Source organism: Mastomys coucha, unplaced genomic scaffold (assembly GCF_008632895.1).
Source record: "Mastomys coucha isolate ucsf_1 unplaced genomic scaffold, UCSF_Mcou_1 pScaffold5, whole genome shotgun sequence".
NCBI lineage: Eukaryota > Metazoa > Chordata > Mammalia > Rodentia > Muridae > Mastomys > Mastomys coucha.
The window spans coordinates 57,417,502-57,445,054 of record NW_022196911.1 but is presented as its reverse complement, the minus strand read 5'-3'; the positions used below and the strand labels follow the sequence as shown (position 1 = coordinate 57,445,054).

General features: G+C 48.3%; 2 protein-coding genes across 3 annotated transcripts in view; one reads left to right on the top strand and one right to left on the bottom strand.

The window, feature by feature from the left end:
• Window positions 1-8,358, top strand: part of Zswim7 (zinc finger SWIM-type containing 7) — a 14,652-nt gene extending 6,294 nt beyond the window's left edge. For both annotated transcript variants that reach the window (XM_031350706.1, XM_031350707.1), the window contains 3 exons: window positions 1,302-1,404; window positions 6,493-6,597; window positions 7,969-8,358. In XM_031350706.1, the coding sequence (XP_031206566.1) occupies window positions 1,302-1,404; window positions 6,493-6,597; window positions 7,969-8,085 (325 nt within the window). In that variant the 3' untranslated portion in view covers window positions 8,086-8,358. The remainder of the gene's footprint in view (window positions 1-1,301; window positions 1,405-6,492; window positions 6,598-7,968) is intronic.
• Window positions 8,359-9,130: 772 nt separating this feature from the next.
• On the bottom strand, window positions 9,131-27,277 carry Adora2b (adenosine A2b receptor). Its single transcript, XM_031350705.1, has 2 exons — window positions 26,780-27,277; window positions 9,131-10,526 (listed from the first exon to the last, which is right to left on the bottom strand). Exons 1-2 carry the CDS (start codon window positions 27,112-27,114, stop codon window positions 9,863-9,865), a joined length of 999 nt encoding a protein of 332 aa, XP_031206565.1. The 5' UTR covers window positions 27,115-27,277; the 3' UTR covers window positions 9,131-9,862.
• Between the last annotated feature and the right edge of the window lie 276 nt (window positions 27,278-27,553).

Genomic DNA, 27,553 nt, shown 5'->3' with positions numbered 1-27,553 from the left:
CCTGGAACTCACTCTGTAGACTAGGCTGGCCTTGAACTCAGAAATCCGCCTGCCTCTGCCTCTGCCTCTCAAGTGCTAGGATTAAAGGCGTGCGTCACCACCGCCTGGCTTTCTCAATTCTTCCTAGTACTGTTGTGTGTGAGATTAGATTCTGGGAAAATGAAGCAATACACATGTTATATTTTAAACTTTATAAGCAGTGCTGTACATGCATAGGTACATATACACATGCGCATACATACAGTCATTCCACGAATAATAGGATACAGAAACATTAGCAGGAAAGAAACCAGTAAGTCATACGAGGTCATGCTGCAGGTGTAGCTCAGAGGCAGAGTGTATTCTGAACATACATGAGGCCCTGGGCTCACTCTGCCATGCGGATGGAGAGAGAAAGAGAGGAGGGAGCCCAGACTGAGGAAGAGATGAATAAATGCTTGCCAAAGAGATAGAAAGGAACAGAATGTCTGGAAGCTCTTTAATGAAGTATGAAGAGAGCTTTTTTCTTTCTTTCTTTCTTTTTTTTTTAGTTGTAATAGTATAGTCTTTTAAACACAAAAATAATCTGAAATATTAACAAGATGTTAATTAACACTTATTTGGGGGAGCAAATGAATCCATGGATTTGGTTTCATGGATTGGTTGGGGTTTTTTTTTCTAATTTTTTATTCTATGTGTATGGATGTTTTGTTTGCATGTTTGTCTGTGCACCACATGCATGCAGTGCCCACAGAGTCTAGAGACAGGCACTGGATCTCTTGGAACTGGAGTTACAGATGGTAGGGAGCTGCCACATGAGTCCTGAGAATCAAACCCGGGTCCTCAAGAAGAGCAACCAGTGCTCTTAACCTCTGAGCCATCCTCTCCAACCCAAGCCCATGGGTTTTGTTAATATTTTTTCCCAAATTAAAATTTGTTTTTTGTTTTAAGTGTGGGGATTGACTAGATAGGTAGCTCAGTTGTAAACTGTATGTTGTGCAAGCACAGGAGCCTGATTTCGATCCCAGCGCCACTTACAAAAGCCAGCTCTGGTGTGCTGGCAATCACAGCGCTGGCCTCAAGGCAACTCGCAGGCCAGTTAGCAACCCTCTGTAAAAAAAAGTAGATGGCATCGAGGAACAACGCACACAACAAATGAGAGTGCAGAGGCTCAGTGGCAGAGTGCTTGCCTGCTATGCATGAGGCCTCAGGTTCAGTCTCTATCGTCATGCACACAAAAAGATAGGAGAAGAAACCGTCATGTCAAGTTCTCGAGGTGACTCAGAATCTGCCTTTCTAATAAGTGTCTTTGTATTCCCTAGGCTGAAGTTTCTGTTTGGGTCATCGGCCATCCAGGCCTTGGACCTAGTTGATCGAGAGTCCGTCACTTTAATCTCATCACCCAGTGGAAGGCGTGTTTACCAGGTATTAGTCTAGAGGTGGGGATAATCAAAATGGAAACCCTTAGGACACAAATCTATTCACAGTCTCTGTGGAAGCTGATAACCAACATGAAGTATGTACTAAGCTTTGTGACCCAACTTAGTAAAGTTAACAGAATCACAATGTAAAGATTTATATTCATTGTGAATTGACAAGAACTATATATGACACTACAAAATGACATCTTGATATATGATACCTTATAGCTTCATGCTGTTGACACATCCAACTATCTCAAAAAAACCTGATATGCTTCCTTTTCTGTGATGAGAACACTCCCTTACAAATTTTCAGGTCTGTGATGCATTGTTAGCTACTGTAGTCAATAACTCTCCTGAGCTTCTGACCCCTCTGTCTATCTCCATAGCCCTCCCCTCCACCCCTGAACACTAGTAGCCACTTGCTTCTGTAAACTGGACTGTTTTAGATTTCACATGCGAGGACATGTAGTATTTGATGTTATACCAAGCTTGTTGTACTTAGCATAGTATCTCCGGGCATTCTAGAAATTAAAGATAAATAAGACTTTCTGATTCTACCAGTAGCACTATATAGAGCTAGCAATGGTGCAAAGAGGCTCCTAAGTCTAATGGATACCAGCCTTTGCTCCCTTGTTGATAATTAGGGGTATATACCTCCCATACATTTATTGGCATTTTCATTTTTCTTGTTCATAATCTCTTGTTTATGGGAAAAAGTCAAAGTGTTTGTTGAGGCCATTCCACATGTCTAGAGTAATCTCGTGAACATCGATCTTTCAAAGCTGTTGTCAAAAACTATTTATGATGAGTCAGGCTCCTGACCTCAGGAGGTCCGTACAGACCGTAGTTTGAGTTTGCCCCTTGGCACTTAGAGTAGGTTTGTGAAGTGACAGCCCCTTACCATACTCTGGATTATTTTCATGTTCTTGATTACTCTCTCCAGAAGCAAAGCAAAGTATTTCTTTTGCAGGAAACTGAAACACAAAGGGTAAAATAATATCACATCTGATTCCCCCACACTGCCAGACTTACCTGAGACTAGAAAAGGTTATATAATCAGTATGCCAGCATAAGCACCTGCTCCCAGGTCCACTACGTGAGACAGTGCTGAGTGCAGCTACAGTTGAGGGAAGGACACGGAAGGACATGCTGTGGCTTGTCAAGTATGTGCTTGGCTCACAATGGTTAAGAAAGACACCATCAGTGAGTAGGAAATCTTTTTTAACTCTAGCTTCTAGTGAACTTGTCAGAGCTGAAATCAAGGCAGTAACTCTCATTAACAGAAGGTGCCAGTTCATTCTTAGAGAATGACTTGAACAGAGCCTGCTTTGACAAATACATGTCCCTCCTAATGAATCAACTTGCCCTTACATTGCAGCCCACCTTAATTGACTTGGCAGATCGCTGTGTGTTTCCATTTAGGAAAATGGAGTGTGACTCTATTTATAATTTTTAGATAGTACTTTTTTACTCAGAGGGGCTTTTTCTCATGGTGGATTTATAGATGAACAATCAGTTGGAGCCACTAAGTTTCTTTCTTGTGTTATCTTTTTGTATTTTGCATATTCAAAATATCCAAGACTTAGATCCCTCCAGTCTTCTCACTGCAGAATTCTGGTTTCAGGGCTGGAGAGATGGCTCAGCAGCCCTCCAGCAGAGGATCCAGGTTTAGTCCTATGTGTACTTAGCAGCTCACAACTGCCTGTAACTCAAGCTCTGGGGATCCAGTACCCTCTTCTGGCCTCTATGGACACCAGGCACATGTTACATATACACATAGGCAAGCAAAACACTCTTACATATAAAATAAAAATAATGTAAATGTTTTTAAAACTGTCAGGGTAAAAAGGTTCTTTTGATCTCAGCCTCTTTACCATCATAACCAGAGCAGGCAGACTTCTACCTTATGTAGATCACTTAGGTGATCTGACTGCCAGCTAGAATTGTAAAGATCTTGTTTAAAACTATTTTAATTATTTTTATGAATATGACTTTCTTAATGATTGTCTGTCATGTCCTTTATTATATTGTGTTGCTTTGTCATTAAATAAATACTCCCTAGATACATAGCTGTCAGCTTTGACTTTGACTGGAGTTGACTGAGACCGGAAACCTCAGCCAGACTCACATCAGTCTTGTGGTGCACTGTACGGTAATGCAGGAAGAATCTATCCGCCTTGGTTCTTGGTTGTATGAGATGATAAATGCTGAGTCAGACACTGCCCTGATACCCAGCTAGTAACCATCCCGTGAGTCAACCTCCTTTACTCCATAGTTCAACCCAATATTTTCACTGTCCTCCGGGTATAATGTGTAATTATTTTAAAGTCATCCGTTTGGTACCGACTCCTGAGCTGCTTTCCAAGTGCATTCTGCTCCAACTTAGGAAGGGGCTGCTTCACAACAGCCTGAAAGCCTGCAGGGCTTACAGAACAAGGCTGAATACCCTCCTGCAGAGCCGTAGGAGGCAAATGTGGTTCCAGTCCCAACGTCCTCACTCAGCAACCCCAGTTCCGCAGCAGCCCTACTGCAGAACATTAGAAAACATGGCACACCACAATTTTTAACATTCTGCTCAGCTACTCACATTCTATGAGCAAACACAGCTCATATGCCCAGCCTGTATCAGGACAGGAACTGTAAACCCTTCTTCCAGAAAGAGGCAGGAAAGTATAAATATAGCTTCCTAACATACAGGAGCCAGGGGCCTGCAGTAGCTAGAAGGTCGCACCTGTAAGTGGATGGTGCTCAGGACCATCTTGCAAGCTCCCTGTAGTCACTCCAGACTTTCTGCCAGTGAGACTCCTGGGAATCCAGTCCTGTTCTTGAGTGTGTTCTTTCCTGTCTGTTAGTTTTTTAAAATCTCACTTAAGGAGGGGATTGAAGGGGGCACATTCCAGCCCATGCTATGAAGAGTGGAAGAACTGGAGCAGTTCCTGTAAGAGAGGGTCCTTCTTCCATTGAATTAAATTATCCCTAAGGTCAGTTTCCAGTTCTAAACATTTCTAGCTCAGATTTTTGCCTGATTATTGGGTTCATTAGTAGTCAACTGCTAGATAAGGAAGAAGCAAATTAAAGCATTTCCCGTCTTTAGAGTATCTGCTGCCCCAGGCATTTGACCATTTTACTTTGGATCTCAGACAGCCTTTGAAAGGGTAAGCCATGGGAATCTCTGTAGAATTTATCCCTGTCCCTAAATCACCAGGCTTTGATTCAGCATAATCCCAGAGGAAGTGCTGTGATAGATCTGGGACCTGTGGAGTCCGGAGGGCTTTGCCTGCTTAAGTCTAAATCTAGAGAGAAAAGACAAGGCAGTGAAGTAAAGAAAGAACTTTAAAGGTCTGTTCTCGGTAGTCTGGAGAGACAACGCTTATCCACACCCCTGCTGCGTGCTGGTGAGTTTGCTCTAAGATTAAGTGGGACTCGGTCAGCTTTAATGTCCACCCCGCTATTTAGACTCACTGGTGAAACTGTACCGATAGTCAGTGGTGTCATGTTCCTAACACGGCAAGCCTTGGGATAGGAGTGTGTAAGAGGTGGTTTTTTAATACCTGATCTAAACTAGGTCCAGTCTTTAATGGTATGGAAAAAGGACATCCCTAGTAATCTGAAATCCCTCAGAGTTCTGCTGACTTAGTCACAAATAGCCAGAATAGCTGTATCATAGCAAGCACTAAGCACACACAGAAGCACAGCGCTTGAGCATATTATTTCCTCTAGGTAAGGCCTTACCTGTTATTCTCAGGTTGGAGCAAAGGATCCTGGGACTGCTAACAGTGTAATTTTAACAAATCCTGACCTTTGGTTTAGATTGCCATCTTAAAGCCTAAATTTAATTTGAAAGTCTTGTGGCAAATTCAGGTGACAGTCCATTGTAAAACAGTTGAAATGTTGTACTTCCCTTTTTGATAATAATCTACTTCATTTGGATACTAATTCTCAGAATGCAACCCTGTGTTATCTCGTGTCCACCACTATGGTGAATATGTGGCAGAAGTCACTGTAAAGGAAAATAGGTTTAAATTGGCTAACAGTCTCAGAGTTCTCCATCCATGGTTCCTGGGCCCTGTTCTATCGGCCTATGGCAGCACCGTACACTGCTGCAGGAACAGGAAGTTGAGCGATCCCTTCATCCCACATACAGGAAGCAAAGACAGGACATGAAGGAGGTTAGAGTCCCAGTGTCTCCTGCAAAGGCATGCCCCCAGCAACCTAACTCCCTCTAACTAAATCCTACCTCCTAAAGGTTCTACCATTCCCTGTATGTACCAGGAGATAACACCAAGCTTCTAACACATGTGCCTTTGGGGGACATTCCGAATCCAAACTACAGCAAGCTGCCAAGAAGAAGTGCTTGGCTGCTTGCTGGTAGAAGAGGTTTCTCCAGCAAACTGGTCCAATCTTACAATCTCATCACAGACAAATCGTTTTTTTCATTGTATTCCCTTCAAGTGTCACCAAGGGTGTTTCTTGTACCAAGCCTCTCACCAACAGCCACATCTGTGTCCTGCCATCACTGGATGAGTAGGCAGGTGTGAACTTGCCTGGTTCCTGAGACCTCCGTCCTGAGCAGCTGAGTCAGCCCCTTCACAAGACTGCTTTATTTATCCTCCCACTCAGATACTTCCCCCGCTTCTCACTCACACACCCCTTCTACTTTCTTCATCTGAGGGCCGCCCCGCTTCTGCCTCCCGTGCCCTTTACCCATTTCACTCATTTCACTCTCCGGGAATGTAGCAGCAACTTTAGAAATGTCCCTGCATGGTGTCTAATACCACCTAAGGGGCCCATGGTAAAATGCACACAGGCCTTCCTTGGCCTCCATTTTAGTGATGCAAGCTGAGACCTGAGCATCACATGGAACAAAGCCACCCGCCATGTGCAGGGCTGGACTGGACTGAAGCTCTTCCACCTTCCAACATCCTGGAAAGCTGAAGAGATGAAAGCTGCAGAAAGACAACTTGTGTTGCTCCTTCCATATAAACCCCACTGCAGACCTTCAGTGATGACCATAAGCAACTCTGACACACTGAATGGATTGTCAGGAAGTTGTACCAAAAGCAAACTAACACTGTCCTGTTCTTCCCAGGTGCTAGGCAGTTCTGGCAAAACATACACATGCCTGGCTTCCTGTCATTACTGCTCATGCCCAGCATTCTCCTTCTCGGTGTTACGGAAGAGTGACAGCCTGCTGGTAAGAGTGCTCTGTCACCACTGCACACATTTGGGAGAGAAGGGGCTAGCCTTATTTCAGACTTTAAGAGACACATTTTTGGGAGGTGGTGGGTTTACACAGAATGGGCATTTCCCTCAATGCTGGAAGAAATTGTGGTTTATTGTCTTTGTCACTTCCTGGATTCAGCCTCCCAAAACACAATGTCATTTTTGGTACATTACTTTCCTGCTATTTTAATTAAAAGGTCATAGATGAGGTTGTGGGGGACAGTGAGGTAATCTTGGAAATGGGTGCTGGGGAAGGAGATGGCCCAGGAAAGAGAGAACTAGATAAAAGCTGCTCCCATATAATACCCTGCTCATAAAGACAGCTCGGCCCACCCTCCCATGGAGCAGGACCGCCTCCACCTATACCTCCCAGTCTTTGTGAGCCCATCAGACTCCAGAGCACCAAGGAAAGACAGCATCTAGCTGCACATCCCTAGTTCTAAAGGAAAAGAAACGCACCCTCCTCCTCTCCTAAGAGCAGATGGTTAGTCTTAGTCTTGCCAAAGCAGAGAACAATAAAGTCTACCTCATTCCTACTTTTTTTTTCCACGTGTAAGAGGTTTAATTGAGAGGGAGAGAGCGGGCAGTAGCGGAAAGAGAGGAGGGAGAGAGAGCGCGTTCCTACTTTTTTATATACTAGTAGCAACTTGAAATCTTGAGAGTTGCCGGGCAGTGGTGGCGCACGCCTTTAATCCCAGCACTTGGGAGGCAGAGGCAGGTGGATTTCTGAGTTCGAGGCCAGCCTGGTCTACAGAGTGAGTTCCAGGATAGCCAGGGCTACACAGAGAAACCCTGTCTTGAAAAAAAAAAATCTTGAGAGTTTGGTGCCAACTTGAGCATCTCTATCCATACACATACCTACATATACATACATACATGCACACACACACATGCACACACATACCACTAACCACTAGTAAGGTTTATTTCACCTGTAAAATGACAGGATTGTACCATGGTCCTCTCAGGATCAATGCTGTGTTCTGTGACATAGGTCTGACAGGATCATCTCCCCACATGTGTGTACATGTGAGAATTTCCCCTACTCCTCCACCCCAGAAAGCAGCAATGCCTAAAATGAAGTCGTGGTTCTGCACATTCATTATAGAGAAGTTTGAAGCTGCTGGGTACCTATTAGATCTGCATGAGCTCACTGGGGAGGAACACTGAGCCAGTGTAGTGCCTCAAGGACTGTCAGCCATTGCTGTAACCACACTCTGAAGGCCAGGATGAAACCATGGCAGAGTTTCCCTCTCCTCCTTGCATGTGATGGTGAGGTCTTGATTAGACTGGCCAAACATGATCCTGCTTGTCCCTAACAGCTCTGTGTCTTGTGTTTCAGTGTAAGCATCTTCTGGCAATTTATCTTAGTCAGCTTCTGAGGAACTGCCAGCAGCTCAGTGTGTCTGACAAGCAACTAACAGACCTACTGTTGATGGAGAGGACACAAGAAGCATAAAAGGCGTGGCTGGAACATGGACTTCCAAGACCGGAGCCTAGCAGGAAATGCACAGGTGGAGGCCTGGGAGGAGCCTCCAGACTTGTGACTGTCACTTTGCCCTCCCAGGCCGCAGGGTGGGCTTCAGGTGGTAGGCTGCAGAGAGTGTATGTGGTTAAGAGCCCTCTGTGGTCTTCATATTAACCAGCCTCTGAGTCCCACAGATAGAAATGTCCCTGGGTAGAATTAAGTATTGTTGACTCAAATAAAGCCTGAGCCATGTTGCATCTACAATCAGATCAAGTTATTGAAGCACTAGTAATGTCTAAAGGTGGGACGGTAGGCCAGACTGAGTAAGAGCAAGGTTACATGAGAAAAGTATTAGGCAGTAAAAAACACGGAGAGCACATGGAGAGCTAAGGGCAGCACGTATGAGAAGAGGGTTCTGCCAAACTCATCTGTGTGCTGCTGCCAGCATGGCTGATGGGGCTGTACTGGGAGAGGGTGTGGAGAGCAGGGAGCTAGGCTTGCTTTGTGAGCATTTCTAGGCTGTATAGCAGGAGAAAGAACACACTGAAGCCCTGGAAGGAAACTGGATCCTACTAGGAATTTCAAAAGGTACCAGGAGTGGAGTTGGAGAGATAAGATAGGCCCAGGAGAACAAAGGCTCAGTGACAATGATGAAAGCCCAGGAAAAGGACCCAAGAGGAAAGGCTGGGACAGCAGATCCTGGAGGGCCACGGACTTCCTGACGCTCTGAATAGTCATCCTTTTAGGAACTGAGGAGGTAGAAGATGGAGTAGGTGACTTCATAGCCTAGGGAAACCCCAATTGTGGTACCCCAAAACACAAAGCATTAGTGAAGAGCTGCTGAATAAAAACCCAATGCATGTTGCAATGTTCTCTGGTTGGCCGAGCATTGTGTTGAGTTGAAGCAAAGAAAAATGAAGATTTCTCTGCTAGTAGAGAGACTTGCACTCAGTATGAGCTACCTCTCTAAAAGCCCTCAGGGTAAGGAAGGTGCAGACAGACAGTAAGCACATTAGGTATAAGAAGCCAGTGAGTGCTGGGAGCTCACTTTTTAAAGTTTTATTTTACCGAGTATAATACACATTTAGGTGATTTTGCTTAGTAAAATTTTTGCACTTTTGGCTCCAATAAACATTAATGTGGGAGAGAAGCAAAACCCAGTATCTAGCCTTAAAGCAGGATTCCAGCAGAGGAAGGACCCCATGTCTCCAGTTTCTACCTCTAGTGTTTTGTGTGCAAGGAAAACACTGAACTTAAATTATTTTGTTATAATTCTACTTCAAAACTTAGGATAGTATCATTCCCTAAATTACTACTACAGTATCTTGACTAAAGAATTATACATCAGCTTTCTGAGTTGCTGTCCCAGGAACAAGTATACATTAGTAGAGCCAACTTTTATTTTTCCATTCCTGTAAGTGAAAAATACTTACATTATAATAGTTCACAGTGTTTCACAGTAAGGTAAGTTTCAGTCATTTTCTACTATGAGTGAGGCAGATTCTTAAAAATAAACAGTTTTTCGGAATCAGTTCAAGCTACCACACAGTAAGAGCAGCTGAATAGATTCATAAGTGTATTTGTTAGCTTTGGAGCCTCCAAATTGCATGTGCACATTAGCCAGACTTGCGTAGCTCCAGACAAGCGTTCAGGGGAGGTGGGCCATTTGCTTGAGAGGTGCAGCTGCCTTTCACAGTGAGGATCGGCCAGTTGTGTCTAGTCCCATTGTTTATTCTAAGCCTTCTTCTCCAAAAGGCCAGAGCCTAGATCATAAGCCCAGACTGAGAGTAGACTGTGCCCCAGCCTGCCCACTCCCACCCTTGGTATCAGTCTGGCAGAGAATGTATCTGGAGATGATCTTATGGAAACTGTAGCGGAAGTCTCGGTTTCTGTAGGCATAGACGATGGGGTTGACAACTGAATTGGCATGTGACAGGAGGATGGCCACATTCATCACCGACTTGGGCTTGTCCTTGGCGAGGGCTGGATGGAAGAGGGTGACACAGTTGATGGCATGCACTGGGAGCCAGCACAGAGCAAAAATACCTACGATCATAGCCAATGACTTGGCTGCATGAATCTCCCGCTGGAGCGTGGTCCTGGAGTGGTCCATCAGCTCCATGCGCTGTAGCTGCTTGCAGGCCACCATGAAGATTTTGATGTAGATCACCAGCATTATGAGCAGTGGAGGAAGGACACACCCAAAGAAGTTGAAATATACCATGTAGCTCATGGGGACCACATTCTCAAAGAGACACTTCACAGGACAGCAGCTTTTATTCATGATGCCATCCCTTGGTTCTGTGCAGTTGCTGGTGGCACTGTCTTTACTGTTCCAACCCAGGAATGGAGTCAGTCCAATGCCAAAAGAAAGGACCCACAGCACAGCAATGATCCCTCTTGCTCGTGTCCCGGTGACCAAACTTTTATACCTGTTCAAGAGAACATCATCTGTTACTGGTCATTTTACGGTATTCCTTGGCCAGAGGCCCACCCCTGCTGGTGTCCCACGGCCCTTCAGCTCTCCCAGCCTTAAAGGTTCATTCACCCTTGGGTACCATGGCCATCACCTAATACTAGAGACACAGGAGCATGCATCAGCTTTGCTGCAGCAATTGCAGTAAGATTGTCATTCTTAGCCAGGTGTGGTAGCACATGCCTTTAGTCCCAGCATTCAGGAGGCAGAGGCAGAGGATCTCTGTGAGTTCGAAGACAACCTGGTCTACAGAGTGAGTTCCAGAACAGCCAGCACTACATAGAGAGACCTTATCTAAAAAACAAAACAAAACAAAAAAGGCACTCATTCTTGAGTCAGTACTCATTTCTGTTTAGTGGTGGTTATATGTCTTAGAGGCCCTTTTTAATAGCCTGGGTAAGTTCAGATCTCCAGTAAGGTACTGTTTGATTGTTGAGATAAACCAGTGAATGGACAGTGCACACAAAAAAACAAAAAAACAAAACAACCCAGCATCTTAAGGGACATGCATAAGAAGCCTGACTCACAAGCTAACACTTGAACAAAGGTCCGAGAAGTCAGTGGCACTACCTGTAGCTTTTGACAAGAATCATTTCTCTCAACACCAAAAGTTTGCTTCAGAACTGGTTGTGGTGGATGCACACCTGCAGGCCTCCAGCCAGGAGGCTGAGGCAGGCAGGGGTTCCTGAGTCGGAGGTCAGCTGAGGCCATAAAGCACAATCTTATCTCACAAAAGAAAAGCAGTCTCCCCATCTGCAGATAATGGCTGGCTTCACTGCTGACAGCTAGAGCACAGGTCTGTTAATGCCTCATCTACAGAAAGCTGCTGGCCCGAGAGCTGCCGAAACTTAGGAAATTAACATTGATAGCAGGCCCTTAATTTGTTACATGCATTTCCCCTCAACTATAACAACTCGAGGATAGACCATATCCGGCTGAAGGTGTTCCCCAGGACCTAACACTGCCCAGTATTTAGTCCAGTTCTCAAAGAAGAGCCATTGTGAAAACATCCCTCATGTGCTACCTGCTAGCATTAGCTTTGCTGCAACTGTGGACTAGGAATAGTCGACGCAGTGGCCTGGACAGGCCAGAGAACCAGTACAGTTTGCAGAGGAAGCCAACTGAGGCCTGCTTCATGCGTAGTGATCGTTTGTCTTTGCCACTTCCTCTCGGCAGTGGGCAGCTCAGTTGCAGGGCCTTTACTACAGGACGGCCTGCTGAGCGCAGCTGCTCACCGAATTTTTCTTGGCTAGTGATGAAACCCTCATAAAAATGTGTTTCCTTGCCAGTGCCTCACCAGGGGTGTCAATAGCATAATTAGTCTCTGCAGGGTAACAACAAGCCTCCACAAAGGCTAGGCACGCAGAAGACTGTCCATGAGGTAGCCTGTGCTACAAGCTCTGCTTTTGACCATTAAATTCTTTATGTATTTATTTCATGTGCACCGGTGTTTTGCCTGCATGTATGTCTGTCAGAAGCTTCGGAACTGGAGTTACAGACAGCTGTGAGCTGCCACGTGGGTGCCCCCAACATGGGGGGGGGGGCTATTTTAACCACCAAGCCATATCTCTAGCCCTTAGACTTAACAATATTAATTTAGTTCAGTTGATTACAGGCTTGCCTTGGTGGGATATCTAGGATAAGGAAATCCCAGCATTTCCATTCTGTCAGCGACTGGTCTAAGTCGGGGAGTGAGATCTTCTGGCCTGTAAGGCCATAGAGCAAGACTACAAGGGACCTTCAAGAAAGTGTGACTTCCCAACAGGAATGCAGCCCCTGAGAAGAGCCCTGCCCTTGGCCGACCACCCCCACCCTTCTGCTACTGACACTTTCCTAACAGGCTCTCATGGCCACAGCCTCAGCATCCATCTTGTGAGCATGAGGGTCAAAGGAAAGACAAGAAAACCTTTATCAGGAGAGAAGGAAGGAAAGAGCCTAGGTCCTTCACGACATCTTTGAATGACTAGACCCTCATAGCTCTGTGTTCTTGTTTCGGGAAATTAAGGGACTACAGATAGAGCTCATTTTGTCAAGCATGCACAAACTCCAGGGTTTGATCCCCAGCATGACAGAAACAGGGTGTGCTGGCATATGCATGTAATCCCAATACTCAGGAGAAAGAAGTAAAAGCATCAGGCAGGGTCATCCTTGGCTACATAGAAAATTCAAGGCCATCTTGAGCTACATGCAACTCTGTCTGGGGAGAGAGGGAATTAAAGAGGCAATTTGGCAGCACACATTGGTAAGAAATGCTGAGGTGGAGAGGCAAGAGTTCGTGAGTTTAAGACCAAGTGAGGCTACCTCACAGAAAGACAAGACACAGAGAGAAGGGTATGGGAATTAAATGTCTCATTGCAGATACACCTATTAGGTCCTTGCTCTTGGCACTATACCATGGTTTCTTGTTTTACTTCCTTTTCAAAGGCAGTATTAGGATCAGCAAGGCAGCTCAGCAGATGAAGGTACTTGCTGCCTAGCCTGACAGCCTGAGTTGAACCCTAGGACCCACACGGTGGAAGGAGAAAACCAAGTCCTTCAGATTCTCCTCTGACCTACACACTCATGTTGTGCCCGTGCATTTGCATTCAAACAAAAATTAAATAAACAAATATCCTTTAAAAAAAAAAGCAGTATTCATGGAAATAGCTTCCCATTATAATTCACAACAGAAATCCATTCACATCCGAAGTTCTCTGAATCCTGCCCATGTGAGGAAGTTTCATGCTAGACTGTCTTGGATAAGGAAAAGAGCTGAGTGTATCGGGGAAGCAACGGGGACAGCTGACCCCGTGGGCCCTATTCCCGAGGTCCCATTGTTTGCACTCCACCTTTGTCCTGTGCATTCTGCTAGGAACCAGAAACCTAATCTCTGCCTTCATCAAACATTAGCTCATAGAAGAGAGAGAGAGAGAGTAAACAAGCAAGCACACACACATGTCTTATGACCTGGGGTGGGCTCAATCCTTTTAGAATGATAACATGCTCTACCATGATAGCAATAACCAACCGTAAGATACAAACAAGGCAAGCATCAGTATAAGACGTCCTGGAAGATCTCAGTGGAGAGCTAATGGAGGAGAGGGGTAGAAATCCAAACAGCGAGAGGGTTCCAGGCAAAACAGCCCTCTCTCAAACAGTTTGCAGACCAGGAGCCTTGGAAGACTTGCAAGCCGGAGAGTAGACTATTCATGTTGTGAGAGTCAGCTGGCCACAACAACTGAGTTTCAGGGGGACAAGAGGAAACAGAGAAGCTATGGAACTATTTCAAAACTCAAGAAAATGCTCCCTGGGACCAGGATTTCAGCCCAGATGATGCAATGGATCCTGGAAACAGAAGCAACAGGCCTTGAAAGTGGATTAGACAGAAGATGGGGAGGAGCCAAGGCTGATGCGTGGTTTCTAGGGGGTTTTCCCCAATATCCTAACATTCACTGAAACAGATGATTAAGGGCGAGAAGCACAGAGATTAAGGTCATGGGAAGAATGGTATTAGTTAGCTGATGACGATGGTCCCTAGAAAAGATACAGAAAAAACAGGGTGGTGGGTGTGGTGGCATGTCTGTAATCCTAGCATGTGGGAGGTGGGGGCAGGAGGATCAGGAGTTTGAGGCTAATATAAGCTATAAGAGGCTATCCCCAATCCCCATCATCTCCCAAAAGAAAGGACAGGTCGGGAAAACTAAGGCTGAGAAGGCAGAAGGATGCAGGGCCTGTGTGAAGAGATGCTGCCTGTTGGGTGGCAGAAGGGTAAAGTGGCTGGTTTTAAAGACAAAGGCTGCATAGTGTGGTGGCATGGGGCCATGTCTTCTCTGAGGACTGCTGTCACTTCCAAGGCTGAAGAAGGAGAGGAGGAGAGCTCGCCAGGCAAAGAGCGAAATGGTCTTTGCGACCTTGGTGGTGGCACCACTTTGTATTTGACTATTTGACGGGTTGCAGGCTGGGACTGTGGAAGCAGGAGCTGAGAAGGGGGAGGAGCACTGAGGGCGGCGTGAAGGGACACAACACCCAGGCTGGGTGAGTGATCAAGCGTCCAGGAAAAGGTCCAGGAAGCCAGAGTAAGACAGTGGAGAGAAAGACTTCATACTTACAGGGACTGGGGGCGAGATCAGAAGAGAAGACAGGCCAGACCTGTAGATAAGTCCTTGCCTGAGGTTTAGGGTCAGTGGCTGGTGAGGGAGGAGCCTCCCTGGGGAAGGGAAGAGAATCTCCATTGGAGCTAGGTGGTAGAAGGGGTGTGGAGGGGAGAGGGGAGGAGGGAGTGGGAATGCTCAGTCTGTGATTGGGAAGGAGAGGCGGGACCTTGAGCCCTGAGGAAAACACCCAGCACTGCAGCTTACTTAGCTGAAGATGAAGTACACACATTCATTTGTAACACACCCATGGTACTTGGGCATGGGTTCATTGCGTTGATTTCTCCAGGCAGACCCTAATCACTCCCTACCCGGCAGTGCTCCAGGCTATGAGCCCCCTGAACCACACAACCAGACACCTAACTTGAGACAAGCGCACCCGCATCCTCCCCTCAGCAAACAAACTCACGTGCCTCTTCCCTCTGGGCACACGCTGCCCTGAAACTTACACACCCCACTAACCTGAGCCTCCTGGGAAGGGATCTGCCTGCCCTGGCTACAGGTACAGAAAGAAGGCGTAAATGATTTGCCCACTACCACTAAATCACAGCAACATGAAGCCCACTGAATTGATGCCAATGCTGCCCAGAGAGGTTACTTTCCGTCTGGGGCACCCCTAGCCCTTTTGGGCTCATCTTACAACCCCATCCTCCCTAACCCTCCCCCCCATAAAAGCCACTTGCCAAGTCCTGGAGGGAATCAGAAGAAAGGGCTCTTACCATCCTCTAGGGTAGTGGTTCTCAACCTGTGGGTCACGACCCCCCTCCCCTGGGGTCAAAGGATCCTTTCACAGAGATCCAAGACCACTGGAAGACACAGAGGTTTACATTAAGATTCATAACAGTAGTAAAATTATAGTTATGAAGTAGCAAACGAAATGCTACAGCTGAGGGTTACCACAACATGAGGAAGTGTATTAAAGAGTTACACAATCAGGAAGGTTGAGAATCACTGCCCTAGGAAAAGAGAGATGCAGGCTCTTTACTTAGAGGGCACAACCACCCCATGACAAGCAAACCCCAGCACGTGGACCTAAGAGCAGGAAGGAGAAAAGTTGGGTGTCCCCATGCTAGCTGGACATGGGGAGGGCTGATTCTTAGGAACCCTAACATCTGAAGACTAGCCCCCATTATTTGCAGAAGAATCTACACCTGGTTCCCTGTGCACCAAGGGTCCTCAGAACATCCTCAGGTCCACATGTTTGTGACCATCTTCACAAAATGTTCCTGAAAGGACGTATCATCATTCCAGCCCCTAGCCCTTGTGCTAATAGGTGTTCTGCTGGGGGGGTGAGGGGGACAGCACCGAGGTCAGGATGCCTACCCCAAGACCATGACAAACAAGGAGGAGCCCATGCAGGCAAGCTGCTTTCCAATCAAGGCAGGAACAAGCCCAACCTACATTAAAGGTTGCCCTGAGAAAGTGCGCAGGGACTCTGGCAAATGGTCAAGGCTCTCTGCTGTGTTCAGAGCTGTGCACAGATCTCCCTTATAAAGCTCATTAGCTAAGGGGATTGGTAGAAAGAGCCACACAAAAAGTGTGTGATTGTCGATTACATAATGAATGGACTAGGGGGCTGGGCCGCAGGCTGCAGAACAAGTGCTGGCCTTCTGGAACAGCATCTGCTCAAACAGGCCACCAGCTCTCAGGAGGCTTCCTGTTCAGAGTGCCTGGGCAGTGGCATAGCCTGGGCCATTCAGCCTGAGCCCGCTCATAAACAGGGACTCTGGAGCCTATCCCCAAGCTGCAGCTACGACTTAACACAGGTTTCCACAGCACTTTCCGTGGCTGAGGAGCTAGGGTGTGATTTACAGGCACTTTAATGAGACCCCGGGTTCCCTCCAGAGCCCTCAGCCCCACAACAGAGCACTTCCTGAATGCACGTGGCTGTGTGAACATGTGCAGAGGCCTGTCACTGCCTCAAACTGTTGAGGGATAGCTTTCTGCAGATTTAGTCCACAAGTTCCATTCCTCAGTAAATACAAACATTTCCATGGTAAGACAGTATCTGTCTGTCTGTCTGTTTGTTTTTTTTTTTTGGGGGGGGGGTGGGTTTGGGTTTTGTTTTTTTGTTTTTGTTTTTTGTTTTTGAAACAGTCTTAATTTGTCCAGACTGCCCTGGAACTCAATATGTAGCCCAGGTTAACCTCAAACCTCGAGTGACTATTTTATTATTTATTTTTTGCCTCAACTTCATGGAGACGGGAAGATGTGAGAGGCTAGCCCAACGTGGGCAGTGCTACCTCTGGGCAGGTGGTCCTGGTTGTTTGAGAAAGCAGGCTGAGCAAGCTACTAAGCAGTGTTCCTCTGTGGTCTCTGCTTCAGTTCCTGCCTCCGGGTTCCTGCACTTGACTTTCCTCTGTGATGGGCTGAATATAAGCTGGAAGATGAACTAAACTTTTTCCTGGCTACATGGAGAACCCCTGTCTCGAAGAACAGCGGGAAGGGGTGTGGGGCGGGGGCAGGGGCGTGGGGAACTCTTTCCTCCCCAAGTTAGTTTGGGTCACAATTTTTATTACAGCAATAGAGGGAAAACTAGGACAATTGACATGTTTGGGATAAGTGACATCTGAATGTTTGCACCTGGGGGGAAGGCTGAGAGTTTTACGAGAGGCCCCAGGTAAGGCCACACCGCCAACCAAGAGGCAGGGACAGTAAAGAGGCTGAAGCCAGAGATGGAGCCACATCCAGCTATGAAGCAGGCTATATTGCTAGACTTCTGGAAATGCCAGAGAGAGGAGAGCCTTAGTCTTCTGCAGTATAGCTAATCATCCCACCCATTCCCTCTACTTCTTCAAGCTTCTCCCACAAGCTTGAAGAACATTCCATATAGGATTCTGATCTATTGACCACAAGCTGGTCCATCTACAGGGCAGAAACAGCTTAACTAGCTACAAGTAGCAAAGAAAATAGCTGCAAAGTTGCAGGGAACTACCCAGGAACTCCAGGACTCCCAAGGAGACAGTCACTTTAAGGGACACAGTGTGCACAAGGACGAATCAGCAGGGAACAGAGTACCTAACATTCCAGGCCCCGGAGGCCACAGAGGCATGCGCAGAGGCCTCAGAACATTAAGTTCCAAGAGGTGAGGGGTCCTGGAATCCAGGGCAGACACAAGGAAGGGAGTATGGAGGAGGCTGTACTGGGTGGACCCAAGGCCCCAGGGCTGAGTGAGCAGGGCCAGATGGAGCTACGGTGTTGAAATCAGCAATGGAGCCAGATGTTACACAGAAAGTCACTGGGAAGTTTGTGGCTGGTGGGCCTGAAGCTATATAGGCAGTAAACCAAAGAGGAGGCATTGGAATGTAAGAGGGAAGCCTGCACAGAGTAAAGAGTCAGTGCTGGGCTCCAACAAAGCAGGAGGGGATGAACACAAACAGGGAAGGTCTGGGGAGCCCCAACCTCTTCATAGTTCACACCCAACTATACTTCCCAGCCTGTGGGTTCAGCCTAGGCATGAAGCATGCTGGGACACAAGCTTCCAAATACCTCTTCCTGCGTCCGTCCTACCTTTCTCTTTTTTTCCCCAGAGACAAGGTTTCTCTGTACAGCCCTGGCTGTCCTGGAACTCACTCTGTAGACCAGGCTGGCCTCGAACTCAGAAATCTGCCTGTCTCTGCCTCCCCAAGTGCTGGGATTAAAGGCATGTGCCACCACTGCCTGGCTCGTCCTACCTTTCAAATCAGTACCATATAGATGCCCAGAAATCTGGGAGTTGCCCTGGGCTCCCTCTTCTCTCCAACCAAACTCTACCCATGTCACCAAGCCCTTGTGAACCTGACTCCTACATTCTCATATTCAGCTACAAGCACACCACTTCAACACTGCCCATTAGGTCTGCTAGTCCTCGATGACCAGTTACTTACCAATCTATAGTAACAGCACCCACACTCCCACCTAGCCTACCCCTGACCAGCCATGTTGCTAGGCCTGGCTCACTAGCTGGATGTGGGTCCATCTCTGGCTTTAGGCTCCTTGCTGTCCTGATCTCCTGGATGGTGGTATGGCTTTACCTGGGGCCTCTCTTTCCAAACTCTCAGACTGCTGCGGCCTTCTCTCCAGGTACAAATAAATGTTCAGCTGTCACTTATCTCCAGTACACCCAGATGGCCTCTGCCACAGTCATCATTTCTTTCTTCCTTGTCTGGATGACACCTGGCTTTAAATGATCTTGTCCCTTTCAGTCTATCCAGCTGTCCACCACAGTGGTTTTAAAATAAAGATCTATCATAACGTGGGGGGTGGATGGTGGGGACATCCTCGTGCAGTCAGAATGTGGAGACAGTGGGATGGGGAGAGGGTATGGGATGTGGAATAGTTAGAGGGTGGACTGGGGCAGAGAGGGAATGAAATCTGGAGTGTAAAAAAATTAATTAATTAATTTAAAAAAAAAAAGATCTACCATAACTAAATTCCTAATTAAAATTCTACCCTTGAGGGGCTGGAGAGATGACTCAGTAGTTGAAACCACTGGCTGCTTTTGCAGAGGACCCATCTTTGACTCCAAGCACCTACATGACTGCTAACAATCCTCTGAACCCCAATTCCAAGGGATCCAACGCCCTCTTCTAGATTTGGCAGGCATCAGGCATGAATGTAGTGTGTGTACATACATGCAGGCAAAATATACAAACACATAAGATTAAAATAAAACAGTTTTAAAAATAAAAACAAAATCTGCATTTGCACCAGGCATGGTAGTAACACGTTTGTAATCCCAGCTCTTGGGAGGAAAAAGCAAGAGGATTCCAAGTTTCAGGTTTAGCCTAAGCTACACAATGAGACCTTGTGTCTCCCTGTCTTTCTATCTCACACTCATAGGAAATAACATCCCGGTTTGGGAGGCAGATCCCTTGGTACCATGCTTACCAAGCATCATGCAGCGCCCAACACCCATAAACCATGTGCGTTGTCACACACTTGTAACTCCAGCACCCAGGAGCAGGAGGAAGTGAGAGATGAGCCCAAGGCCAGCATGGGCTAGGAGGCACCGCCTCTAAAGAAATAAGTAAATAATTCTACATTGGCCTATGAGTCTCACCTACTTATCTGGACTCACAAAACCACAATGAATCGACCGTAAAAACACAAAAATAAATTCATAAGCATACTAAAAACAGAATCAGAGGCAATCAGAGAACAAAGAGATTTGTTCAGTTTCTACAGAAATAAGGTGGTGGACCATGGAGTCTTCACTTAGAAATGCAAATAGTGGGGGATGAGAGGCTCCAGTTGGACAACCAGCAGGGACTGGAAAGGTATTTAGAACAAATGGGGAGTGGCAGCCTGTACCCCCACTTTCTGGGCTCCTTCTAGTCCCAGGTGCTGTGGCCTCTCTCCCTACCCCATCTTGAGCTTGAGATCCAGCGATGGAGGAGGGGGTAGGAACATTTTGACTATGTCCACTTTTCCAATGAAAGACTCCACCAAATCCAACAACCTTTCTAAAAGTCAATCCTAGCCAAGTACAGTGGCATATGTGCATAAGCCCATCCACTTGGGAGGTAGAGACAAGAGGATCCTGAGTTTGAGTCCTGCCTGGGCTATGTGAGCTATCCTATCTCAGAAAGCCTGATGACCTGAGCTCAATCCCTGGGATCCACGTGGTAGAAGGAGAGAACTCCGGCAAGTTGTCCTTTGCCTTCCACGTGCACACCCTGGCATGTATAAACACGCACAAATACGTAAACGTAAAGAAGATAGCAGCACACAACCAAGGCTCGGTCTGGGAGCCAGCAGGAGGAGGTACGGTGAGAAAACTGATTTGGGAGAACTGCTTCAAAGAGGGGGTGTGCTTGCTTCCCCTCTGTACCCTTTTCTGTGTTCACACACACCTCCTAGGTCCCTTAGTGGCCCACCGGAACCTTTAGGGCAAAACCTGAGCACCCCAGGGAGCCTGCAAGGCCCACTGTGACCTGCCTGCCCCACACTACTGCTCTGCCTCCCCAGCCCCTCCGTCTGGGTTTGCTACATGGTGGGAAGGGGAGCATCTTAGAGGCAAGGATAAGATCCCACAGTCCTTCAGGTGCTAAGGAGCTCTGAGCCCAAGCATGTTTGGACCAAATACAGCTGCTTCTTACAGTCACACTGCACGTCAGCTGCCTGGCATCGTGTCTGTTGCATGCAATGTTTACAGGGCCCACGTCGCAATACGCCGGTGCCCTCATTCACCTACCATTCATCAAAGAGTGCTTACAGAACCTTGGTGGTTTCTGGGTTCTTTCCCTGTAGCTGTCCGTGTGCTGTTTGGGGCTCCTAGGAAAGCAGGCTCATGTAGCCCTGGGTGATCCCAGGCCAACTAACAACTCTGAGCCTCATCTTTGACAGGCCTGCTCCACCAAGCTCTCAAGACTAGCCCTGTGTGGCTGCCGTTCACAACTAGAAAACTCCAGCACACAAGACAACCGAGCACATGCTTCAGATATCTTCAGACAGCTCTTGGTGGGGCACAGCAGAAGAGACTGAATCCTGCTAGTGGCCATGAGGAGGGAACCTGCAAGGCTGCAGACCCTGTGTTTATGAAAGGAATGCAGAGCCAGGTAGTGGTGGTGCACGCCTGTAATCCCAGCACTTGGGAGGCAGAGGCAGGTGGATTTCTGAGTTCGAGGCCAGCCTGGTTTACAGAGTGAGTTTCAGGACAGCCAGGGCTACACAGAGAAACCCTGTCTCAGAAAAAAAAGAAAGGAATGCAGACTGTCTTGAGAAAAATTTTCCTGTCTTTCAGCATTAGTAGTCAGGGTTCTCTAGAAGAACAAAACTTATAGAATGAACATATGAACACATACACACATGCACACACACATAAACGTGTGTGTACAAACACACACATATGTAAAGGGAATTTATAGAATGGTTTATAAGCTCTGGTCCAGCTAGTCCAACAATGGCTGTCTACCAACGCCGCAAGACCCAAGAATCCAACAAGTGTTCAGTCCTCAAGGCTGGATGTCTCAGCTGGTCTTCAGTAGATGCTGAAGCAGTAGGCTCTAAGGCCAGTGAAGAAGTGGACTTCCAGCAAGACTGAGAGCAAGCAGACAGTCATCTTCCTTCTTCCATGTCCTTGATTCAGGCTGCCAGCAGAAGGTGTGGCCCAGATTAAAGGTGGATCCTCCCACCTCAAATGATTTAATTAAGAAAAACTCCCTCACAGGTGTACCCAGGCACTTGGGTTTAAGTTCATTCTTGATGTAGTCAAGTTGACAACCAAGAATAACCGTCACACACTTCCCACCGGCTCATTCTCCAGACAGCTGCAGGCAGCAGCCCATGCCCTTCAGAACTAGGTGTAGAATATGGTCTATGTTGCAAAGCCAAGTACCATTTCCAGACATGGCTGTCCTTGGGCCACAGCCCTTCCAGGCAAGCAGAATAGCTACCGTACATACAGTGGCTATACCATTCTGAGCACAGATCAGGGCTCAGGGGAGAGCCCATGATGACCAGAGGGACCTGTCTCCTCCAGTCACTCAGGGGAAACTGTGATAGCCAGAGTGCTTGCCAACCTCACTTCCATCACCTCAGGCCTGAACATTCCACGCTCTCCAGATAACCACCTGGTTACCTCAGGCCTGACTTCTCCCGTAGCCTGAGCCCTTCTAAGTGTGAGGCCTCAGATCCAGCCTGGCTTTAAGATGGGTGGAAGGGCCCCCCAACCCAGCCCACTGCCTGCCATGTTGGCCCTGATGGAGACCCTGCCAGACAAGAGCCAAGATGGCACTTGCTGCCTGCCTTAAGGTTGTTGTCCAGCCCTGGAGATGGAATGAGACCTGTGTGCAAACAACCAAGGATAAACAACAAAAGAGGATAAACAAAGCTACGCCCAGTTCTGGGTAACTCTGGGCTTGCACTTAGAGCAGGAGCCAAGGCCTGCAGGCCACGCCCCAGAATCTGTAGCTACCTGCCCTCAGCCGATGGCACCTGATGCTTGCCCGGTTTTCCCAGCATCCCCAAGCCCTGTACCGTGCTATCCCTTTCAGGCCTTCGAGAGAGCCTATGACAACAATTTCCTTCATTAAAGCGTATTAAATAAGCTGAATGGTGCACTGCTATAGCCCCTACTACTCAGGCTTGAGTCCAGGGGCTCCTGAGCAGGTCAACATTTTTTTTTTTCCTAAATAGATGGAACAGTTTTTCTTCTAACATCTTACCAGAGAACTCCACATAGATCTGCCATCTCTGGTCCATTCCATTTTGTACTCTTCTCAGGCAGACAGAACATAGTAACACACACACACACACACACACACACACACACACACACAGGGCCTCAGTGTGGTAGAAAACAGAAAGAAGAATGAACATGGCCTTTTTATTCTGATGATCTAGTAAGCACATCTCCCTCCAAAATACCTTGTCCTTCAGAACCTTTGGTCCTGTCAGCCCTTCTAGAGAGTCAAGCAGGGTCAAAGGAGAAACTGAGTCCAGTGAGCAGGGGAGGGAGGGCCCTCAGAGTGAGTCAGCTCTAATTTGGCTAGAGCTTGAAGGGGAACAGGATCAGGCTCTGCAGGAGGAAGTACTCCTGTGGGAACCAACCGGAACCAGCAAGGATGAAGTGAGAGCCAGAGGCTGCTGTGGCTCACCTCCAGGCACCAGCGCACACCCCAACTCTGCGTGTCTATCGCTAGCACGGCCCACGCTGGAAAGTTCCCAGCACAGGAGTCTCCACCAGGGCAAAAGGCAGAACAGTCTGTGTGGGCACCCCTCACGATAAGGACAAAGGGCAGGGCCTGATGCAAGCAGTCTGCTCTTTTTCAAATGAGCACAAGAGGATCGTTTTTTTATGCCTAGCATTGCCTCTGAACTCCCCTTTTCAGGCTGCCACATCCCTTCATGTTAGTAAAACCGAAGCTATCCATGGGAGCCAGCGGCTCCTACAGCATGGCACCATCAGAGCCACAGCGGCTCCTACAACATGACACCATCCGAGCCACAGAGTCAAGCCTAAGAGTTTGTTTTGCCGGGGTAAGAATTGTGCCTAGCTAAGTAGTGAGCGTTCAGTGCTGACACCCTGCGTACCCTGGGTGCTCACACCCTGGGTGTCACACACTGGCCTTCGCCTACTCACTGCTTGGCTTCCTGTGAGAGAAACACTGCCTCCTAAACAGGATATCTTTTTTTTTTTTTAATTATTTTTTTAAGTGTTGTGTGTGTGTGTGTCCAATTGTAGGTACCCAGGGAGGCCAGAAGGTTTTGGATCCCTGGAGCTGAAAGTACTAAGTAGTTGTAAAAGCCAACCAGATGTGGGTTGCTGGGAACTGAACTCTAGCCCTCTGGCAGAGAAGTATGTGATCTTAATCCCTGTGTGTATGTATGTATGTATGTATGTATGTATGTATGAATGTAGATACAGGGTCTCCCACTGCAGCACAGGCTGGCTTGGGACTGGAACTCACTCTGTAGCCTCAAGCTAGCCTCAAACTAGTGATTATCTTCCTGCCTTAGACTCCTGACTGCTGAGATCACATGCCTGACCACTACACCCCAATCCTTAGTAGGGCCCTTCTGTCCTGATGCCCACCTGTAGCTCCACAGCCCCAAGGAAGGTTCGGAACCAACTCAGAGTTTGGGGTAACTCACACCATATCAAAAAAGAGAAGCATAATTCAAAACCTGCCTGACAGTTGGAGGGCTCTCAAGCTTGATGTAACAGACCCGGGTTAGATATTAGTGCTAGAAACCTATATACACCTTACCCCAGACTCTGACCCAGCAAACCCAAATGTGCCCTATAATCTGCATCTTTTTTTGGGGGGGGGAGGGTCTTGCTTGCCCAAATTTACCTTGAACTTTGAACTCCTGGGCTTGAGCAATCCCCCCAGCCTCAGCCTTCTTGAGTAGCTGGAACTGCAGCCACATTGCCACAGAGTTCAGCTCAAAGCAATCTACATTTTAACCTGCTGCTTTGAATTGCTTAGCGCAGGAGGCCCAAGACACACATCATCTTCCAGGAAGGCTAGAGGAAGGATAAGAACCCAGTATGCCTCTCAATCTGCCACAGTGGCGTGGACAGGTTCGACACTCAACACCCGCCTGAGTGTGGAAGAGACTGCTGTGCAAACTTCCAGACCCCGGAGGACAGGCCTGAGGGTGGGAATGGGCACCAAGTTGTTTTTCCCTCCCTTCACCCCCAACTGGCCCCTCACCCTTAGCAGAGGCAAAGGAGAAGTAAAGAGCCAGTGATTCACATCTGTTTCCCCTTAAGACACCCACACCCACTTTCTTCAAGACCCGCCCAGCAAAACCCAGGACAAGAACTAACAGATTTAAACATTTACGGAACTTCCTGCTCAAGTCACGTGACACGAGAGATTCTTGGAGCCGATCCTGGGTGAGCACTGTGTATTTGGGGCTCTTCCAGGGGCAAGCCCGAAGGGCTTCCCCTAGATGGGGCAACTCAAGCTGGGGGCATGTGACTGCTCAATGGAAAAAGAGTTCAAAAGGCCACCAAGCACTTACAATGGGAGGCAAGAGAAAAGCGCAGACCCACAAGAATGAAGGAAACAGAACGCTATGCAGCCGCGGGCCCAGAAATCCCTGGGCTGTAGCACACCTGATGGGATGTGTGTGAAGCCTCCTACTCAGATGCCAAGGGCAGTGGATGTGGAGCAACCCACCCACGCACAAGCAGGGGCTTCCTATTCCATTTGGGACCTGAGACACGAGCCATGGGCACCAGACTCATCACACCTGCCTATAGCAAGAGCTTGTAGGAGCTTTCTGCCAATCAATTCCCCAAACACATTTATAAACACCAGCTTTCTACGAACAGGATCCTCTTCTAGAAACAGCAGGAGGATTCCTTTTCTCATCTCTCAAACACTGGTACCATGCACAGCCCTGTGAGACAGGTGGGTGGCAGTGACACTCTGCCAGACACAGCATCCTGAACCAGACCCTCATCTCCCTGGGTTACAGCCCCTCACCTACAGGATGCAGGCAACAGCGTCTGTCCTCTGGATGGTTCGGGGATTAAAGCACATACATTTAATTGGAGTTGCCAGGCACACACGGTCAGAGCTCACTGAGTTCTTGCCTTTCTCCTTCTACTCCTGTGACTCAGTTTCCTCATCTCAGCTCCAAATCTAAAGAGATCCGAAGCTCGCCTCATTAATGCTAAAGGGCCCAGGCACTAACAAGCATCAGCAAACTCAACTCTAAATTTATTAGCTACAAGTGGGAGCCACTTCCCCAACTGATTGGCTCCCTGCCCTGGATCCTGGTTTCTCGTCGTGGAAAAAAGGAGAAAGTGATTTAGGCATACTCTGAGAAAGAGTGAACAGGGCACAGTCACCAGTTTTCCGGGCCTCTTCAAGCTCCTGGCACTGCAGCAGTATACAAATAAGGTTACACAATGGGCTAGAGGCTCTAAGGCTGCCTTGTCAGTGCTCAGTGAACCAGTAAGCACAGTAGCTCTTTAAAATGTCTGGAAATACTCTGAGCCACCGCGAAGCTAGTAGGGACCAGTGTTCCTAGAGTTTACCAACAGAGTTGAGCCTGGCTGCCTCATTTCGAAGTAGGCACATTTTAAAGCTGTGTCGTTGGTCCTATGCCCCTCTAAAAATACCAATTCTAGCGTCCAAAGTTGTCTCATTTTTTAGCTGAAGCTTCTCCGGGCTCTTTACGCAAAGGACCACGTCTGGCAGCTGCTCTGATCCGCATGCCCGACTCCGGGCAACAGTTTTGTCTCTCCAGAGGGCCGGGAATGTGCACAGTGGAGATGCAACCACCAACTTTAAGGACGCTAAGAGCTTTCTGAGCCCTTGGCAGGTAACTCTTCGGACGTGCACTTCCCAAAAGCCCCTAAGGGTGTCCTAAGGCAGATCCCCTAAACTAGAAGCGACTAGAGCATCCCTGACGCCAAAAGGGCGCCCAGTCAGTGGCCTATTCTGCCACTCCAAGAGGGTCTTGATAGCCGGCAGAACAAGGATCGCGGGTGATGATGGCTGGCAACCTCCACCCCAGTGCTCAGCGTGCTCCTAATCTGGCCCATCTGGGATCCCAGAAACTAAAACCTTGGGCCTGGAGAGGGCGCCCCTCTATAGAACTTTAACCCGGCCAAGGCAAGAAAGTTTCGTCTCACCTGAGCGGGACGCGAATGGCCAGATACCGGTCGACAGCCACCGCCAAGAGGCTAAAGATGGAGCTCTGTGTGAGCACCAGCACGAAGCAGGCGAGGAAGAGGCAGCTGTAAAAGTCCGTGCAGAAGCCCAGGCTGATGGTGATGGCAAAGGGGATGGCGAAGAGTCCCACGGCCACGTCGGCCGTCGCCAATGATACCAGAAAGTAGTTGGTGGGGGTCTGTAGCGCACTCGAGGCTCCCACCGCGGCACACACCAGCACGTTGCCCGCCACCGCCAGCGCGGCGATAACCAGCTCCAGCGCCACGTACAGCGCGTCCTGCGTCTCTAGCTGCATGGCCGGGCCAGTCGGGCCCGAGGAGTCTTCTACCGGGGTTGTGTCGGGCTCAGGATAGCCGCTAAGGTGCCGCCAGGCATGGCCACAGCGCCGAGACCGCGCGTCCCAAGCTGGGTCTGCGCCGCCCAGCCCGTGCGCTCCGGACGGGGGCGGGGACGAGGCCTCGCGGGGGCGGCGCCCATTGGCCGGCTGCCAGGAGCCGGTCTTGGCCCCGCCCCCCGCCCGGGGTCTTTTCTCCAGCTGCTCTTAAGCTCCGGGAAAAACGGGTTCCAGAATTTCCCTCGGGCGGGGGCGGGACACATTCAGGAAGGGGCCAGACGTTCCGGCCTTCAGCCTGTCCCGCGCCCGAGCTGCGCACTCTGAACTGACACCCCTGCGAGGTGTCCCGACTCCCCAGCATCCGAGATGCACCCCAGGTCCGGGCCCGGGCTTCCTCTCC